General features: G+C 38.7%; 1 protein-coding gene across 1 annotated transcript in view; it reads left to right on the top strand.

The window, feature by feature from the left end:
- Positions 1-1,071: 1,071 nt before the first annotated feature.
- Positions 1,072-15,811, top strand: part of ARGLU1 (arginine and glutamate rich 1) — a 31,155-nt gene continuing 16,415 nt past the window's right edge. The window contains exons 1-2 of the mRNA XM_074192007.1: positions 1,072-1,665; positions 13,971-14,196. Coding sequence (XP_074048108.1) covers positions 1,319-1,665; positions 13,971-14,196 — 573 coding nt within the window. The 5' untranslated portion in view covers positions 1,072-1,318. The remainder of the gene's footprint in view (positions 1,666-13,970; positions 14,197-15,811) is intronic.

The raw sequence follows: 15,811 nt of genomic DNA, 5'->3' as shown, positions 1-15,811 counted from the left end.
TTACTCAATTGGACATTTTATTATTGTTTTTCAGTTGTGCCCCAAACTTAGTGGGGTTTTTTTTGGCAAAAATTTTGGGTTTTCTTGGCAAAGATACTGGAGTGGCTTGCCATTCCTTCTCCAGTTTGTTACAGAAAGAGGCAATCGAGGCAGACAGGGTGAAGTGACTTGCCCAGAATCCCCGTTAGCGTCTGGGGCTACATTTGAACTCGGGAAAATGAGTCTTCCAGACTTCAGACCCCAGTACTCGTATCTACAGCAACACCTAGCTGTCCCCCCATTTGACATTAGGTGCCCACCAATGCCAATCACTGGGTTCTGGGAAAGCAAAACCAAAAAGTCTCTTTAAGGAGTAACACTCTACATAGCATAAAAGGCTTTTCTGCCGTAAGCTATAATTGTCGAAAGCTCCTTTATTTTTTCATTTTCAGTCCCGATTCCTTCATCTTTACTTTTTGGCTTATTTAAAAGAAAAACTTTTATTCCTGATCCTTCCCCCCCCCCCCATTTGGATCCTCTTCATTCGTGTTTCCTAAACTTGGCCTTGTGCAGGTCTAACAGATGGAAGCTGCTTAAAAATAACTGAATACATTTAAAAGGGTGGGGTGGGGGTGGGGGGGCAAAATGACCTTTTTTAAAATAAAAATACCTTATTCTGTCCCACGCCCTCGCTCGGGACAGCTGCAGATCACGCTTGCAGCAAGCTTGGAAAGCGAACGAAAATTCTATTTAGATTTTTGAGCGTGCTGGTCACCATCGGGGCCATCCCCCGGCACAACTGTGAACCGCAAATTTGCATCTACTACCCCTGGGTACCCCCGGGCCCCCTCTCTTCTCCTCTCCCTCCTCAGTATCTGATCTGAAAGAGAAGAAGTCGAGAGTGAATTCGATTTAGAGTATGACTCCGGGTATCATTTCAAAAAGCCCGTGGAGGCGGAGCACTGAGAAGCGTCTCCCCGGCTGCTTCCGCTCGGGCGCCCGGAAGTAGCCGAGTGCACTCGTTACCCGCGGAGCGACTTCCGCAATAATCGGAAGGGGTGGGGCCCGGCTGACGGCTAGCGCCGCGCGGGGCATTGTGGGAAGGGCAGCCGGCGTCGTCGCTGCCATTTTAGGGAAGTCCTGTGGCCGCGGCCTCCGCGTTTTGGGGGGGGGGAGCCCTTCGTGGCCGTTGTGAACACGGAAGGTCGCCCTCGGGCCCGCCGGGGCCGCTCCCGGAGCTTCGAGGCGGCGTCCGGAGGCAGCGGGGAAGGCGGAGCGAGGGCGCGCGAGGCGGGAGGAAGGGGCCCGGAGGCGAAGGCGGCCTTGTGGGCCCGCGGAGATGGGCCGGTCCCGCAGCCGGAGCTCGTCCCGCTCCAAGCACACCAAGAGCAGTAAGCACAACAAGAAGCGCAGCCGCTCGCGGTCGCGCTCCCGGGAGAAGGAGCGGGTTCGGAAGCGCTCCAAGTCCCGGGAGAGCAAGAGGAACCGGCGCCGCGAGTCGCGCTCCCGCTCGCGCTCCACCAACGCGGCCGTGTCCCGCCGCGAGCGGGAGCGCGAGCGCGCCTCGTCCCCCCCGGACCGCATCGACATCTTCGGGCGCACGGTGAGCAAGCGGAGCAGCCTGGACGAGAAGCAGAAACGCGAGGAGGAGGAGAAGAAGGCAGAGTTCGAGCGGCAGCGAAAGATGTGAGCGCGCGCGCGCCGCGGCGGGGGGAGGGGCGCCGCGCCGTGCCCGCACCCCGGCCCCTGCCCGGCAAGCGCGCGGCCCGGGCGCGGAGGGCACGGAGGCCCGGCCCGGGCGCGAGGCGGGGCCTGAGTCCGGGGGGAGGGGCCCCATTAACCACATTTTAAAAAAAAGTGATCCCCCCCCCCCCCCCCCCCCCCCGGTCTACTGACGAATATTTTGGGAAGCGGGACTTAACTTTGTTGAGAGGGATAAAGCGTTTCGTTCCTCAACGTACTATTATGAATCTTAGATTATGCTCTTGGAGCGCTTTAGGATGCCACATTAAGGGACGTTAGAGGTCGTCTTCTCTATCCATCTCTATTTTTGCAGATGAAGAAATCATCCCATGTTGTCTACACTTTTTCTAAGATTTTTCCTCTCTTTAGTTTTTTTTGCAAGGCAATGGGCTTAAATGACTTGCCCAAGGCCACGGCTCTGTAATTATTAAGTGTCTGAGGGTGGATTTGAACTCAGGTCCTCCTGACTCTAGGGTCCCAGGTGCCGCCTAATAGACTCAAAATTATCCAGAGAGCTTTATTGACCTATCCATCTTTACTCTTGCAGATGAAGAAATCATCTATGTTGTCTATACTGTTTTCTAAGACCTTTTCCAAAAGACTCAAAATTATCTAGAGAGCTTTATTGACCACCTTTTTCACTGTGCAGATGAGAGTGTCTATACCATAAAACTCATCTATATTTAGAAAACAAGTTAATCATAATTCATTTATTTTTGACAAGAAATTGAATTTTATGAAGGGAAAGAGAAAATTAAACTTACTTTTGGATGTAGGAGTTTAATATGGGTTAAACTTTCATTTGGATTGACCTTAGTTGACAGAGTACCTTCCAAAAACCCCATGAAATAATTTGTAGTGTAAGAATTACCCCATTTTTAAAGACTCAGCTGCGTGTGCAGTTTCCTGTCAAATTGTAGTTGAGCTGGGATTCCAGCCTTCCATGAGGCTTATTATATAAGAGTATGGAGCAAACAGAATAATAGCATAACTACATATGAAAGGTGCAAATCGTGCTGTATGAGGTGGAGTGAGAGGATGAAGGTTAATATAGACTTCCTGAGGTTAAGAAGAAGCAACAGTGTAATGTAAATTCTGAAAAATCTGAATTTGAGTTCTGACTTTTAACAGTTTTAGTTAAGCCATACAATGATAAATTCTAGTTGATTCTTTGAACTTCAGTTCCCTTATCTATAAAATGAACTTTAATAAGTTTGTGGGAAATAGAAAAATATAAACAAGTATATATATATATATACACACACATATACATATATATATATATGTGAACATAAAAGATACAAATGGTGCTTTGTGATGTGCAGGAAGATGAAGGTTTTTATGGACTTTTAGAAAATGGGAGTAAGAGCCCATATTTGTTAATAGAAAGAACTTTGGAGTCTGAATTTGGGTTCTAGCCATGTGTCTAGGAATAGTTACTTCTCTGAACCTCCCCTCCCCCCCAATATCTGTAAGAAGGAGGAGGATCATGCTCAGGTTCTGATCACTTTACCACTTCATAGGCTTGCTGTGAGGAAAATGTTTTGTGAATAACCAAATGGAATCATACTGATTTGGGGAAGGCTTTCTGGAGGATTTGAGTATGGGTGTTATTGAATGTGTGAGATAATAATAGCTCACATAAATGTCAACCTGTAATGAGGTTTTGTTGGGGGTTTTTTTTTGCCAAGGCAATAGGATAAAGTGATTTGCCCAAGGTCAAATAGCTAGGTTAATTACTAAGTGTCTGAGGCTGGATTTGAACTCAGGTGCTCTATACGCTACACCACCTAGCTGCCTCCAAGTAATGGTTTTTAGAAAGCATCTTAGAGCAATAATGCAAATATTATTTTCCCCACTTTTGAGGAAACTGAAGTTCATACAGTAGGAAAACTCAAAGTCATAAGGCTTGCATATGTCAGGAATATTACTATTCAGACTCTTCATTTACTATGAGGAAACTGAAGCCCAAAGAGGTTGTAACTTACCTTAAGTCTTAGAAGTGGCAGAAATACCATTGGAATCCAGGTACCTGATGCCATATCCAGGATTGTTTCAACTTCATCATAGTTGCCTTTTAAACTTTTCCACATAAAATTAGTTAATTCAGGATTCCTTAATAGATGATTTAAGTGTTAGGGATGATCTAAACTATTTTTTAAAGATATAATTGGTTTGGGAATATAACTTGTTTGTTTTCAATAAAGTCTCCAATGCTGGGAAAGTTTAGTGTGACCAGAGGTCAGGAAACTGGCCATTTTCATCATTACCATTCTTGCTTGACTTTTTTCTCAAAGCTGCTGAGTGTTTCTGACCAGAGATCTTGAAGGCACATTTGTTGGTAGGATTGGGAGAATGATTTGGGAAGTTCTTGAAATCTTTTGAACTTAGCAAAGTGCTGAATGAAGTTTTGGAATGTACATTTGTATGTATACATTTTCCTGGTTTCTTGAGAGCTTAGTCTTGGTAGCTTGAAGTAGACAGTAATAATAAGTAACATTAATATCATTTTAACATTTGTGGTGCTCTACAAATATTTTCCAAGTTTTGATTTACAAGAAATTTTGCTGCCCTAGAATATTAATACCACTCAGGCCTAGAAGCCATTACTAGCACCTCCTTCCCAGTCATGTAAATTGCCTTGTATTTTGTGTGTGTGTTTTAAAATTTCCTTATGGATGTTTGTTATGTGGTTTCCACTATAAGCTCCAAAAAGGGCAGAAACTGATTCATTTTTGCCTTCTATCCTTATTCCCCAAGTATTTGACAATATAATAGAAACTTAGTAAAATACCTGATTATTACTTGCAATTGCCATCCCAACCTTAGGCCACCTCTAAATCTTCTTTAGCTACTCCCCCCCCCCCCCCTTATTTTCTCCTGCCAGTGAAATCCACATTTCTTCCCTCTTCTAGTCTTGCTATATTTGGTCATTTCCATGCCAGTAGTTTAGATCCTTTAAGTCTAGATTTTGTTCAAGACTTAGTGCTAATATATTCTACTTTTGGATTTCTTAAGAATGTTATAAGCCCTTTATTTTCTAAATTGTGAGGTTGTCCTTACAATGCTTTCCTTACCTATTAATATAATTGTGTGTAGTTTGAGAAAGGATCTTTTCTGGCTCTGGTCGTGGTATTATGAATAGGATAGCCTGGTAAGTTTCAGAAATAGAAATTTGTGAAATAAATCTGGTTGGTATAGATGGGGACTTTTTGCATGAAAGGAAAAACCTTTTCAGTCAGTCCCTAAATACCCCACAATAGTAGATCTTGCTGAGAAGAAATAAAGACCCCCAAATCGATCTGATTTGCTGTTTGCTATGCAGGGGGCAAAGAACCTTGACTGAAGGCCAGCTTTTTCATGTAAAAGTCAAGAAAATGCAAGAAAGATAAGATAAGATAGAATAGATAAAATAAATGGAGGTGAACCACATTAAAAGGAAAAACTAGACACTTGAGGACTTATTCTTGACCAAGCTAAAAACAGTAATTATGTAGCATTGGTATTGGTAGGGAAAGAGTGGCAAACAGTCTCAACCATTGTACTTTAACACATGAAAGTATCTATTCCTTGTTGAAAACATACCAACTAATACTGTTCAGCATTGTTTGTATATGGGGCATAGAGTAATATTTTTTTTCAGGTTTTTTTTTTTTTCAAGGCAATGGGGTTAAGTGGCTTGCCTAAGGCCACACGGCTAGGTAATTATTAAGTGTCTGAGGTCGGATTTGAACCCAGGTACTCCTGACTCCAAGGCCATTGCTCTATTCACTGCGCCACCTAGCCGCCCCCTGGCATAGAGTAATATTATTCCCCTTGTACCAAAGAGTACTTATACAATAATGTATCTCTTAATGTTTGGCTGCAGTTTTCTTTCAAGGAGAGGGAAAGGTCAGAATTATGCAATATTTTAATAATCGTAAGATTTGTGCATGACCTGAGAAGAGAGCATAGGAAAATGTTGAGAAAATGTATGAGAATGTTCATATTGATTTATGTATCCTTCATAGTTTATAACAGAATTTAGGGAGAGCTTTGTGTCTCTCCCCTTAGCATAGGTGAGTGATCCCTGAGTTGTACATTTTTAGCCTTTGGGTAGCATTGCAGCCTATTTTTAGTTAATAGTCTTCTAAAACTGTGAAATGGCACAATATGATCCAGTTAAATTAGAGCACATTGGTCTGTATCCACCAGACTATATTAGTCACTTATGTGCCCAGACTATACTAAGATTGTGAAACGACTAAAGGAAGAGGAAGTAGTCCTTGCCCTTAAGGAGCTTGCATTATTTAATTGATGTATTCTATCAGAATAAGAAAGCTGACTTATCTTGCCTTGTAAAGTCACTTTTGGTGATTAAAAAATTGATCAGTTATTCAAAAATTAAGTGCTGGAACATACTTTTTTTCCTGACTGGTACTAACTTTAACTTCCCTAAAAGATTTTCAAAGTCATAGACTATTTTAAAAGGTAACAAAGTTAGTATACTGCTGGGTAATTGAATTTTTTTTCCAATTTAACCTGAAGAGTTAATTTTTGATAATATTTTTATCTTTGTCTCACTGGCTTTACTCACCCTGTTCAACTGGTTAATTTGCATTTGTTTCTATGATATAGTAAGTTCTTGAGGGTTTATGTTTCATTTCTAATTCAGAAGTATAAATATTTTAGACAATAGGAATTCATTGAATTCGGATTTAAGCTTTAAAAATTAGACTATTAGTCATTATGTCATTCAACACCCAAACTTAACAGGTAAAAAAAATGACAAGTAACAGTTAAATACGGCTCTGTACTACTTTGCCTTTCTGTCTCACTTGCTATTTTATATTTATGCATCAGTTATCCATTATCAAAAAATAATTTTTAAGAACTCACAGTAATTTTTATTGTGGACTTAATAAACATCAGCATTTCCTAGAATATTCAATAGAATATCATCTAAATCTTAACATAGTAGTTTTTTTCTTTTACTCTGGCCCCTTCTGAACTTTTGCTCCCTTCCATTTTCAATGTTTCAGTTTTTTCCACTTCACCCAAATAGGAACTTTTCTTTCTAACATATTGTTGCTATATGCATGTTATTTTTACATATTTAAACAAAAAAGTCAGGATATTTGCTGCCTGAAAATTGATCGTTTCCTTCTGCATCATTAGTCCCATCACCTATCTACCAAGGGGTGTAGCTTCTTTTTGATCTTAGAAGTGTCTTTTTATTGTATACTTTTTTTTTGTTTTTGCTAGACTTGACTCAGACCTGTTCATATAGGAACAAAATATGATATTTATCAGTCATTTAGCAGTTAACAAGGAGATTACTAATTATTATTAATAAGGGTAAGCTCTGAGAATGAATTAGATTGACTTCACTCAGGGAAGACTGCCATGAGTATCTGAGGGTCCGAGGAGGTTTTTGTATTCGGGAGGCCAGTAAATGATGTCAACTGTCTGAGCCCCTTAGTCACCTTAGCCAACCAAATCTTAAGTCATGTTTGAAATAGTTATTTATGGAAAAACTAGCCTGATCAGCATGTGAGGAAAGGTTAGGATGTTCTTATCACATTGATTCAAATAAGTCATTGTTGTTTCTTTGCTATTTTTACACATGTGGTTATTATAACCACATTTTTTAAAACTGACAGTGTTTCAAGTGTGAAAGGTCATTAGTAAAGTCAGCCTCTCCTCCACCTTGTACAGGTCAGTGATTTATAGTTAAATTCATTGGGTACACTGAGAAGTGAAGTACGCAGAACTTGCACCTTCTGACTCGTAAGAGAAGACTCCTCTCTGAGCAGTAGTAGTATTAAGAAAAGTTCGTGTAAATAGGATGGTAGGATGGCCATCTTTACAACTGGAAAGACTTTATCCAGCCTAGTGCTCTATTAGAAAAAGGGAGACTTGAGAGGTTAACTTGAATTCCTCTACTCTAAATTGAATACTTTTTCTTCTGCTCTTTGCTGTTGCCTTAAAAAAAAAAACTTATTTTCAAGAGCATTTCTTTAGTTTAGTATAGTTAAATGTATACAGTTATTGAGATTCATGGATTATAAGTAAATAGTTCACATAAACTAGGAAGGGATAATGAGAATTAATGAAATTAAAGTACTTGCTATGTTCTGCACTGTAAAGCTGAACCTCCATTTTTGAGGAAGCACTTGAGCCATCCAACAACTAGCTCTCAACTACCTTCTCGTTTTGAAAAACACTCCTGGCTCCCACTGGCAAGAGCCTCCTGGAATCTTTTGAGGAAGATCTCAGGCCAGGCTGGTAACTGACACAGTCTCTGAGCCTGGTTGACATCCAGATACTCATTTGTGTGACTCTGGGAAAGTCATTTATTCTTCATTTCAGTTTCCTTGGACTACAAAATGGGGATTATACTAGTGCCTACTTCTATTTGTAAAACACTTGGTTAAGCACAGTGCCTGACATAATGCTTAAAAATGCTTAATCCCTCCAAACTTTTCTGAGTTCACCACCTTCCTGCTGGATTTCTTCCACAATCCCCTCTTCAACTTCCTTTTTTGTATAGTCTTTCCTCTTTAAAATATTAGCTCTTTTAAGATCAGGAATTTTTTTTCCTTACATTTATATTCCCAGAGTTTCACACAATATTTAGCATGCAGTAATCACTTGATGAATGCTTTGTTCATTGTAGCTCACAATTTTTCTTCCCTTCTCAATTCCTATCCTCATTCTAGAGAATACTTCAGTGTACATACTGATTCTTCCTTCAAAAATCTTAGTTCCCATGACCTGCTCTTCTGCTCCATTTCAACCACACACATTGCTTTTATCATGCCATTACCCACAAACGTACCACTTCTATATTCAGGAATTCTGAAACTCCCTTATTCATTCATAATCTTAGTTGTTTTTTTTTTAACCTCCCCCCTGTGTCTTTACTTTTTATAACCCTTGTCTTCATCTGCACCTTGACCTCAAGTCCTTTGACTTCTCAATTCTCTCCTGGACCATCTAATCAACACTAGTCACACTCTTCTCTTCTCCCCATCTTGACCCCTTCATGAACTAATTCAATTCAGCTCCATCCTGTCCTCCTTTCTTGAATCTTTATCCCTGCTATCATATCAATGATTATGCCCAGCCAATCCTCAGTCTTGAATCATACCCACTGTTTAATACCTTTACTTCTACACTGGTACTACTGAAAGAAAATAGAGAAATTAATGCTATCATTCTGAAGTGATCCACTACATTTGTAAGCATAGTTTCAGTTAGATCCTCACTGCTATTAGACTATCCTACTTTTACACCCTTATCTGCTCACTATCCCACTCTGCATAGTGACTCTTCCAAATCCCTCCTCAAACTTTCCATGGTTTCACTTTCCCCCACTCTCTCATCTGAGAACTTTGCCTCATATTTTGCTAGAACAAACTTCACCTTCACCATTCTCCATGAATTCCTTCCCTCTCTCTTCCTTATTTCCTATCACTCATGCTTCTACCATTTCTTGATTCATATGACAAAGTGGCCTTACTCCTTGCCTTGGCCAGTTTGTCAGCCTATTCAAATAAATTCCAATCATTCTATCTCCTCTACTAGCTTTCTTTCTCTGTTATCATCAATATTTGATTTATTTTCAGTCTCTCCCTCTACTGGCTCATTTTCCACTACCAACAAATATGCCCATGTCTCCTCAAAAAAAAAAATAACCTTCATTGGATCCTTCCAAACTATCCTTTAGTACTTTGCAGTTAACCTCCTTGAAAAAAGTGTCTACAGTAAATTGTCTTTACTTTCCTCTCCTATCATTCTGTTCTTTCATTTTTGCATTCTGATTGGGGGGGCGGGAAATAATTTTTTCCAGCTACAATGCAACAGTATTGTCAATAATCATTTTTTTTTTAACTTCTGTTTGAGTTTTACATTTTTCTCTCCCTCTGATAGAAAGCAGTCTTAATATGGGCTATACTTGTATAACCATGCTAAACATAGATCTATATTAATCATGTTACTCTCATTTTTTTCTTAACCTGTACAATCTGGCTTTCAACCTTAAGATTCCACTGAAATTGTTTTTTCCCCTAAGTTATTACTGAGATATCTTTAATTGCCAAATCCCATGACCTTTTCTCAACCCTAATTCTCCTTGACCTCTTTCCAGTCTTTGACAGTTGATCATTCTCTCCTTGATATTCTCCCCCCTCCTTTAGATTTTCAGTACACCAATTTTCTTCTTGTCTTCTGATTGCCTCTTGTGTGAATCCTCTTCCTGATCATTCCTTCTAATAATCTGTCCCTTGCAGTTCTGTCATGGAATCTCCTTCTATATTGTTACCATTGTTAATCTCATCAGCTCCCATGGATTTTAATCATTTCTTTCTGCTGATTCTGCCATAACCTATCTGCTGACCTCTAATCTTGCATCTCCAACTGCCTTTCAGACCTCTCAAACTGAATGTCCACTATACATCTTAGATTCAGTATTTCCAAAATGGAATGCATTATCTAATTTCTTCTTAAACCCTTCCCCTACACCCTCAAACCCCACCTTCTCTATTACCTAGAGAGCAATACCATTCTTCCAGTTCTTTAGACTCACAGTTTTGGGAGAAATTCTGGTTTTCCCAGTTTCATGTCCAATCTGTTGCCAAGACCTGCCAATTTCATTTGACAGCACTTCTCAAATATATTCCCTTCCCTTCCCTTCTCTTCTCTGATTGTGCCACCACTCTATGTATTACCTCAAAATGTGATTATTGTAATAGCCTGTCAGCCCCTACAAAGTCTTTCTCCAATTCAATCTCTATTGAGCCATTAAAGTGTTTTTTTCCTAAAATGCAGGTTCGTTCCTCCTCAAAGTCTAGTGGCTCCCTAGCAACAAATTCAAAGACTATCATAACCTAGGGCCATCCTCCATTCCAGTCTTAAACCTCTCTCCTACTTCTTAAAAATCCACTGACCTGGCCTCCTTGCTATTCTGCAAACAATTTTCTATCTCTTAGCTCTGACCCTTTTCTCCTGCTGTTCTCTCATTCCTGGAATCTTCTTCCTCTATTCTGCCTGACCTCCCTGGCTTCAAATCCCAACTAAATTTGTGTCTTTTACTAAAAGCCTTCCTCAACTCCTAATTCTAGGTCCCTTGTATGTTGTATCCCCCATTAGATTGTAAGCTCCTTGAGGGCAGAGACTATTTGAAACTTGTTCTAATTAGGAGTCAGAGCAGCCTTGAAAATAAGTATTAAAATTTTACCAGCTTCCATTCATTTTTGCCAATTTGCAATGGCAAACCTTCCCAAGTCTTATTGATTATAAAGCTCCTTCCCCATGCCCCTGAATATGTCTTAAATATATTCTTGTACTTCTATGATTCCTTTCTTTTGGCCTCAGTTTTCTTATCTATTAAGTTTTCTGAGAATTAGAATAGGTAATTTCAGAGATCATTTTCAATGCTAGATTTATCATCTTAATGACTGTCTCCAAGAATCCATTCAGTTGTACCTCCTTATAGTTTACAAAGAATTTTCCTCATAATAATCTTGTGAAGTGGGTGAACAGAAAAAACTGGAATATGGAAAATTCTGTAATTTAACAATTGCCTTTGAGAGATAGAAGACAAAGGAACAAGGTAGGTGATAGTTATCTTCAGTGGCTTTTAAAAAGACTTGATATTTTGTAGTTGCTAATCAAAGTCAAGGAGAATTTAATAAGAACCTGTTATACATGATATAGATAACATCTAGATCTATTCAAATGACTATAAGTCAATAGTCTTAGACTGAATCTGTTGAACTGTCTGGGAATTTTTTTTCTCCTTTTTTTCTTGATGATATTTTACTGTTAAGAAAGTTTTTCATCATTCATTTACTTGCATATTTATAGGTTACACAGTTTTCTTCCACCTTCCCCCCACAGTCAGCATTGTACGTGTACATTTGTGTTTGCATATTGCATGTACATAATGTTTACATATTAGTCATTTTGTGTATGAGGAATTATGACTAAGGGAAAAGAAAGAAAACCATAGAATAGGAAGAAAAACCATAAAGAGAAATTCTGAAAAAGTGAACTTAGTGTTCATTTGGATTCTGTGGGCTCCCCCCGCTTCTGGATATAAATGGCATTGTCCATAGCATGACTCCCAGGATTGTCCTAGCTCTGAACTGCTGAGAGCAGCTGCATCCATCATAGTTGATCAACTCACAATATTGTTGTTAATGTGTACAGCATTTTCTTGGTTCTGTTTCCCTTTGGCTCAGCATCAGTTCCTGTAATTTGTTCCATGTTTCTCTAGAGTCTGACCGTATATGATTTTTTTTTTTGGCTAGGCAAAGGGGTTAAGTGACTTGCCCAAGGCCACATAGCTAGGTAATTATTAAGTGTCTGAGGCTGGATTTGAACTCAGGTACTCCTGACTCCAGGGCTGGTGGTCTATCCACTGTGCCACTAGCCGCCCCCATATATGATTTCTTATTGAATATTAGTATTTGATAACAATCATATACCATAACTTGTTCAGCCATTCCCCAATTGATGAACTTCTTCCCCTCAATTTCCAATTCTTTGCCATTATAAAAAGAGCTGCTAAATATTTTGGAATCTGTAGAATCCCCCCCTTTTTTTTTGTGATTGCTTCAGGATATAGACCTTGAGCATAGTCTATGTTGCTCTGCGGAATGGTTGGATTGGTTCACAACTCCACCAAAAATGCATTAGTGTCCTAATCTTCCCACAACATTTCCAACATTGATCATTTCCCCTTTTTGTCATCTTAGCCAATCTGATAGGTGTGAGGTGACACTTCATAGTTGTTTTAATTTACATTTCTCTGATCAGTAATGATTTGGAGCATTTTTTTTTCATAAGTAGGTTTAATTTCTTCATTTGAATACTGCCTGTTCATATCCTTTGACCATTTATCAATTGAGGAATGACTTGTAACCTTATAAATCCTATTCAGTTCTCTATATATTTTAGAAATGAGACCTTTATAAAAACCTCTAGCTATGAAAATTGTTTCCCAGCTTTCTGTTTTCCTTCTAATTGTTTGGTCATAAATTTCTTCCCTTTTCATAGATCTGACAGTATTTGTTAATCTGGTAGTTGGTATCATCATCGCCTTTTATGTCTAAATCCTGTACTACCCATTTTGCCCTTATTTTGATATAGGGTCCATGCCCAATTTTTTTACTTTTCAATTGATATTATTTTGTTTTTCCAATTACATGTTACGAAAGTTTTTCAACAGTCATCCACATGCATATACATATTTTTAAAGTATATAATTTCTTGTCACCCTCCCTTCCCATCCCTCTCCCCAGGGCAACCAACAAAAACCATTTTGCATAAAATAACCATGCCAAGCACATCTGCTTTTTGTGTATGGTTTGTAAGGAATAGGATAAAATTATTTGGAAGTCAGAGGGTGGTTGAGCTGGTAACAAATGACTCAATAGAATCATTGGTTTAGAGTTGGAATGTTCTTTAGAGAGCCCATCCAACCTGTTCATTTTACAGATAAGGAAACTGAAACACAGAAAGTCCAAATGTCTTGCTTAAAGTCGAATAGGTTGTAGAAGACCTGGGATGCCAATAGAGATCCTTTAACTCCAAATTTTTTACTCTTTTTCTACTACTCTGGTGGCCACCTAACCCAGGACTATATTCAAAAAATGCAGAGAGGTCTTGATTCTAAATCTTGCTACTTTTTCTTGGTTTAATTTTTTTTTAGCTTTTATATAATTTCTTCATGTCTATAGAAAATCTCAATATTACTAGCACATGGTGTGAAAGAGTTCTTTTCTGAGATTTTACAAAATTCTTGGGTTTTTGAATCCCATATCTCAGCTCATCTGTGACCTTGGCAGATCACTGAATCTGTCTTAGTTTCTTTATAAAATGAGGGTGTTGGTCTAAATAATAATAATGTCCCTTTCAGCTTTTTTTAGACCACAAAATACTCCTTTGATCTCAGTGCTGAAGCAGAAACATAACCTGGATTTGGAATCAGGACATCTGGATGTGAATCCTATTTCTGATACTTAACCTATGTGACCTTATCTTAGCCTCATTTTCCTTAACTGTGTAGTGGACATGATGATGGATTATTAATTACTTATCTGTTGTAAGTGAAGTATTTTAAAAACTCCCATAGTTCTGTGAAATTATAAAATTGTCCTTGTTTATTAAATCCAAAAGCAAATTACAATTGATAGCTTGTGGACAAAGCATATGCTATTGGAGCTTTCAAATTATTTTTTTTTTCCCCTTTCATTTGCTAGTCGACAGCAGGAAATAGAAGAGAAACTCATTGAGGAAGAAACAGCAAGAAGAGTGGAAGAACTTGTGGCAAAACGAGTAGAGGAAGAATTGGAGAAAAGGAAGGATGAAATTGAGCGAGAAGTTCTCCGAAGGGTGGAAGAAGCTAAGCGCATCATGGAAAAGCAGTTGCTCGAAGAACTCGAGCGACAGAGACAAGCTGAGCTTGCAGCACAAAAAGCTAGAGAGGTAACGCTCGGTCGTTTGGAAAGTAGAGACAGTCCATGGCAAAACTTTCAGTTTTGGGTTGTGCCTCCTGCTCAGTTCAGAAAGAGATGGAATACAGACTATCTAATTCCTTTCTCATATAAACTTGCATTGCTGTGGAAGTTAATTTTTAGCCTATTCAGAAGAGCTGACTGGTGCTTTTAAACAGTTATTCTCCTAAAACCTATTCAAGGATACTTGATTTTAATGGAACTGGCCTACATATTTGAGAAGTGTTTGAAACTTTTGCCATGGCTGCAGGACCTACAACCAATCCTTTCTTTTTTTTGGGGTGGGGGGAAAGGAGGGTTGGAGACTGGTGAAGGGAAAAGGTTAAACTCCACCTGTGGTTATGTATTCTTCTTTTCTGTTTCATCATTCTATTTACCTAGACTGTGAGAGGCTTCTTGCCTTCAGTCAGATTAAAAAGAGCAGGGCCCAGCTTTGAGCGACAGCACCTGCTTTTGACAAATAGGTTTTCTTATTCTTCTTTTTTTTCCCTTTAAAAAAAAACAACTTCAAATCCTGCCTCAACACAATGGATTAATTCTTGGCATTCTGATCCTTAAAGCCCTCCACTGTCCTAATGTGTTTCAAAGAATCTTTTTAGGAAAAATGTCCAGATCATTATCCATTTTTTTAGTATCTACTAACAACTCCTTTTTTCTCTAGAGAGTTATGAAGGAACAGGTTGTCCTTGTCTGGAGTCAAGCTAAACACATGATTTGTTTTATCAGCAGCTGGAGCAGAAGTTGAAAATGTCTTTCTGTGAGACAGTAATTTGCTACTGAAGTCTCTATGGCTTGTCTGCACCAATTACTCTGTATTTCTGAAACTTGTAAAAAGTCACTGAGGCTTTTCAAGGCAAAACTACAGCACTGAATGATACTCCACTTATGTTGGCAGAAACGAAAATGATTGTTTACTACAGGAAACTCTGTAGTAGCTTGTCCTTAAATTTTTGTGACTAATAGTCACTCTTAATGTTTTCTGGTTAAAGACAAATTAACAGAATATCAAATCTCATTTGCACTTAAGTTAAAAATTATTTTAAGTTTTCTCATGTTAATTTTGCCAAGATAAGCATATATTTCTGTGCTTACAACAAATTCCAGTTAATTTCATAGGTTTTATGTGCATAAATTTTGTTAAATGTGGTATATATCAGTGCTTTTAATAAGAAAATATTTTTGGAGTAATAGTGCTGTCTTGTAGCGAGTTACTAATCATAGTAAGATTTTTTTTCTCTTCATGTGCTTGCTTTGTTTCATATTAACAACTTTTTTTCACACGGACACAATCCTCTTGACAGTCTTTCCAAATACTAAAATCATGTATGCTGTAAACTGAACACTGCCCAAATCATCATGCAGTATTCATATAGTTTGCATAACAAAATTTCATTAAATTCTCCAAGAAAAATAAGTTACAGAACTTTTATTTCCTGACCATGCCTCCCCTGGATTCCTGAATTCCAGTTCAAACTGTAGATGACAATTAAAGCTGCCTTAAGAAATTGTCAACATACTGAATGTTAAGTCCATTTTCCCCATGGAAGAAGCCCTTAGTTCCATGAAGTATGGATTACCATTTGTAT

This window comes from Macrotis lagotis, chromosome 6 (genome assembly GCF_037893015.1).
Source record: "Macrotis lagotis isolate mMagLag1 chromosome 6, bilby.v1.9.chrom.fasta, whole genome shotgun sequence".
Taxonomy (NCBI): Eukaryota; Metazoa; Chordata; class Mammalia; order Peramelemorphia; family Peramelidae; genus Macrotis; species Macrotis lagotis.
Note: the sequence above shows the minus strand (reverse complement) of the source record. Positions and strands in the feature narration are given on the sequence as shown.